At 49.6% G+C, this 4,696-nt stretch overlaps 1 protein-coding gene across 1 annotated transcript; it reads right to left on the bottom strand.

Moving 5' to 3' along the window:
• Window positions 1–1,173: 1,173 nt before the first annotated feature.
• On the bottom strand, window positions 1,174–2,305 carry LOC144719660 (uncharacterized). Its single transcript, XM_078595798.1, has 2 exons — window positions 1,667–2,305; window positions 1,174–1,197 (listed from the first exon to the last, which is right to left on the bottom strand). Exons 1-2 carry the CDS (start codon window positions 2,297–2,299, stop codon window positions 1,174–1,176), a joined length of 657 nt encoding a protein of 218 aa, XP_078451924.1. The 5' UTR covers window positions 2,300–2,305.
• Between the last annotated feature and the right edge of the window lie 2,391 nt (window positions 2,306–4,696).

The raw sequence follows: 4,696 nt of genomic DNA, 5'->3' as shown, positions 1-4,696 counted from the left end.
CAAAATAATTGCTTCCTAAGCATGTCCTGTCGCGTAAGCGTAACAGTTGATTTTAATAAACTGATGCATCATTGCCTGCCAATTTTAGAATGTCCAAAGGGGGTGGGATTGGGGGTACCCACATTGTATCCTACCCCTTTGAAATACATCGTGCCACCCTTTACGATACGCCGCGGTGTCTGAAATATTGGCACGTCGTGTCTCGGAAAATCTGTTCAGTACCGCGTTTTTTTTGCGTGTCAGTCCAATGTTTATACGAAGATAAGCGAGCCGTTTTGAACGCACAAGGCTGTTACTCAAACGTAAATAAGAGGCTGCACATTGCACTGGATACAAGTTGAGACGTTGGAAGCGGTGTCTTTATTAACGTGAAGTCTGCCGTGTATAAATAACGTCCGACAGAACAAGTTCCTTATTCTTAGGTTTTTTCGGTAAAGTCACGAAAAAAAACCTAAGAATATGATTCCTTGCAGTCACGAAAGCTTCAAATCTAGAACAAGTTCCTTATCTCAGCCTGATTCTGGGGGCGCGGTGATTAGCGCGCTGAGCTATGAAGCTGCCTGCCTTGAGTTTTGATTCCCGGCCACGGCTAACATCATTGGCGAGTGATGTCTGAAGCTGCCCCTTCTGCCCCCACCAACCCGCACTGACCAGCGTGGTCAATTATTGTCAAACAATTTCCACGACCATATCACTGTTTGCATGAGCCCCTTGTTTCAGAGGACTATTAAATCAGGAGTCTAATTTACTGACATTGTTAATTCCAATGTCCACAATATGTGCACTGTGTATCACGCTCGTCATTGCAATGCACTTACTGTATCCTCACCAAACATTTAATTCGGACGTCACATGGCATGTATACGTACAAGGTTACGGAGCAGCCCTGCAATTGCTTACATGCCCACGCCACTGCTGGCGGAAGGGGGGGGGGTATTGGTCTCCTCTTCCACGTTGACCAGACGTCTTGGAAGAGGTGAGCGTACACAGCATGTACACAGCCAGATCACACATGCCATTGCAATGTACTTACTTTTCGATTTAAAGCTTTCGTGACTGCAGGGATTCATCTTCTTGGTTCTTTCGGTAAAGTCACGTAGAAGGGAAGTAATAAAATAATAAAAATAAAACATAATACTACGTGACTTTACCGAAAGAACCAAGAAAATGTACTTACTGTCGATAAACGCGCATCATCTGCGCGTAAAATTGTGCGCAGGAGATTCAACGAACGGGTCCCGAATGCAGGAGGTAATGGATGGAACGTGACCACTTAGTCCAATAATACTCCACAAGCAACACTTCAACGGGCGGGGGGGCTGTAAAACCACAAGGCGACCGGTCAGCATTCCATGCAGCGTGTCTGCCACCCGCCGAGGCCCCCCAATCGTGCGTCCCTTCCCAGCCGTCTCTGGGGGGGCTGCTGCTCCCCTTGGGGGGGCGCGCCAAACTGCTGCAAGTCGCCTGACGCTCGGCACCGCCGGTGCGGCTTCGCGTAGTTCTGCTGCTGCTGTTGCTGCTGCTGGTGCTGTTGCTGCTGCTGCTGCTGCTGCTGCTGGTGGTGGTGCTGCTGCTGTTGCTGCTGCTGCTGGTGGTTCTGGTGGTGGTGCTGGTGGTGGCGAGGAGCCGCGTCTCGCGGAGCAATGGGTGGTTCGTGGCGACGCACGGGGGTCAGGACCGCGTGCGCTGCCACTGGGGCTTGAACCGGGGTGTGCGCAGCAGTGGACGGCGGTTGCGGAAAGCTCGCACGAGCTGCTGCTGTTGCTGCTGCTGAACATGATGGACGTGCGGATGCAGGTGCAGGTACTGATGTGGCTTCAGGTGCCGGGACAGCCTCCTGCGCCAGAGTGCGCAGCAGCGTCGAGAGCGAGGCGATGCGGTGTATGGCGCGGCGCAGCGTGGCGATCTTGGAGAGGCGCTTGCTCGCCAGGTCGTGGCGCAGGGAGATGCGCAGCGCGTTGAACGCCTCGTTGTAGTCCGACACGCGCTTGCGCTCACGCACGTTGGCCGCCCTCCTGCGCGCCTTGGAGCGGCTGCGCTTGCCGACTGAGGTGCCGGGAGCACGACTGCAGGCAGTGGTGGAAGAGGAGGAGGATGATGATGAGCTGGTGGTGGATAAGGAGGAGCTGGTGGTGGGACTGGTGTTGGACGAAGAGGAGGAGATATGTGTGCGATTGCAGGCGATGTCCTCTGTAGCTGGTGCCACCGGTTGCTGCTGCTGCTGATCGGGCGAGCTGGCTCCTGGGTGACCATCCTTGAGATGCTGCCGGAGGTTCCAGTTTGGACGCCCGCAAGCCATGGTGCGCATGTGTCTCTCGCAAGGTTTGCGAGTGCACGGGCGAGTGTCTGGGTTATTCAGCCCCTCGCTGAGACCGTCACCTGACGCGTCCCATCCGCCCACCGACTTTACCTGCCCCCCCCCGCCCCCTCCCGCCGCGGCTCCCCACCCCTCTGCTCCCCATGCATCACCTCCCTCGCTCCTTTGCGCCGCTTCCACCGAGCACCGTTGCGTCTCCGATTAGCTCAGCACCTCCGATGAGCACGGTTCGCTACGTACGGTGCGAAAGAAGTTAAGCATGCGTAGCAAGTCGAGATGAAAAATTTGGAGCATTTTGAATAAAAAAAACGAAACTAAAACGAATCTATTTTTCTTTTTACCAGGTAATGCCCACTGAGCTATACAGGCATTTTTAAAGAAGCGACTTAGCCACAAATGATAGCTCAGAGAAGTTGCTTATCATGTGGAGATGGACAGTAGCCAAAAACTCTAAACGCATGATGTTGATTCTAAAGGTGGAGGGAAAACCCGGAGGACCCGGAGAAAAATCCACTCGACCACGGGGAGAGAGACACGCAAACTTCAAATATACAGCAGCAGGCGTCAGGGTCAGTTCGAAACCACGCCCTCCTGTACATCAGGCGAGGTAGTTAACATCTCTAGATTTGAAGCTTTCGTGACTGCAAGGATTCATATTCTTAGGTTTTTTCGGTAAAGTCACGTAGGTAAAAAATAATAAAATTAATAAAAGTAAAATGAAAATAAAATAAAAATCACGACGTTTCGGAGGCAACACAAGCTTCCGTCTTCAGGTGAAACAGTCACAGCACCTAAGAATAGTTAACATCTCGCCACCGTGGCTCCCCAATGTAAAATGACTACATCATCATTGTCAGTTATACATGCATGCATCATACAGCTGAACCCATGCGAGTACAAGACAACATTGCGCATATGCAAGTGCATCTCAAGACGTTGTAATTAATTAGGGGTCACGACGAGACCTGGGGAGGTCCCGGGTAGCCCCCCGAACAATTCACGGAAACTTCCATAAAAGGAGTTGTACAGATATATTTTTTAAGCGTTGGTACACATCAAGACCATTCATTGAGAAGGAATGCAGTCATCGGCACAGGAGTCGAAAGAGGTCTGGACTTGAACAGGGGCATTTAAGTCGGCAGCACGGATTGTCACGGGGAGGAAATCCAGACGATGAGGGTAGCATAGAAGAAGGAGCGACCTTGTGTTTCCTGCAGCCCAGACGTTGCTACTCCATCTGTCGGTCCTCAAGTCAATCCCTTTAATTACAGGTGCAGGTGCGGCCACATTTCATTTCCTTTCTGTTACCTGTACCCCCAGCCACCACAAGACTCTGCAAACCATTATGGAGTGTCTGACTATTTAATCACTAAAACGAGTCTCATTTAAGCTTTAATCCTCACCCCCGCTCCCCGTAAAAATACTCCAATTATGCTACCAACGCCATATCATGAGTCTAAAACGATCTATTCAGAACTCGCAGTGGCATTATCTTGGTCAGATAACGCCCCACCTTAAGATCGGTCTATTTAGCCACACCAAATACAAAAAATGTTTGTTACGTGCAAATCAACACGAAATGTTTAAATTTCACAACGGAAGGGTGGGGGGGAAAGGGAAAATATTTTTTACGCCAATGCTTTTTCTGTGCGGTCATTCGTAAATCGGGCGAATATGCTGTTTGATTTTGTTAGTTGTGCTTGTACACCACTGCCAACGCATTATCGCCAAATAATTTATATTAAATTTGGCGTCTTGCGCAGTTTATTTGCTCGAAAATCGACGCGCGCATAGGTCTGCCTCTGTTTCAAAGCTCTTCTGTGTGATTTCAAACATATATCTTTTGAACTTAATATTACATAAACACGTTAAGAAAATATTCACACGTTTGTTTGTTTTGTACAAGCACAAAACAAAAGCGGAGAATTTTTGTAACTTATGCTGGATAATTAATTCGGATAAAATGGATTGAAAGACAATCGATAGGAAAGATGATGCATCAAGGGTGCATCTCTCAGCAGTGGATGTCGCCTTCCCATTGGGTGATTCGAACCCGGCTCACAGCCAGCCACCATTCGGCCACGTTTGCCCCCCGCGTGCATTTGCTCTGCGGTTTAAATGGCAATTCATAACAAGACCAGTCTCTTCGAGGCTGCAAGCTACTATTTTGCCACTTTCACAGCACTGGATTTCAGTAATTTAAATTATGTAAAAATTAAAGAGCGCCCCTAGTGGTCCCCAAAAACTGAACACGAGTTAATAATTCCTAAATATATAATTGGCGACGTTTCAGGCAATAGCCCTTCTTTCAAGTGGTGAGCTTTGGCTAGTGGTGACGGAGAGCGCCCTGGCGGTTTGACGTTGGACCCGGTGGTCAAA

This window comes from Lampetra planeri, chromosome 6 (assembly GCF_965212315.1).
Source record: "Lampetra planeri chromosome 6, kcLamPlan1.2.h2, whole genome shotgun sequence".
NCBI classification, from domain to species: domain Eukaryota; kingdom Metazoa; phylum Chordata; class Hyperoartia; order Petromyzontiformes; family Petromyzontidae; genus Lampetra; species Lampetra planeri.
Note: the sequence above shows the minus strand (reverse complement) of the source record. Positions and strands in the feature narration are given on the sequence as shown.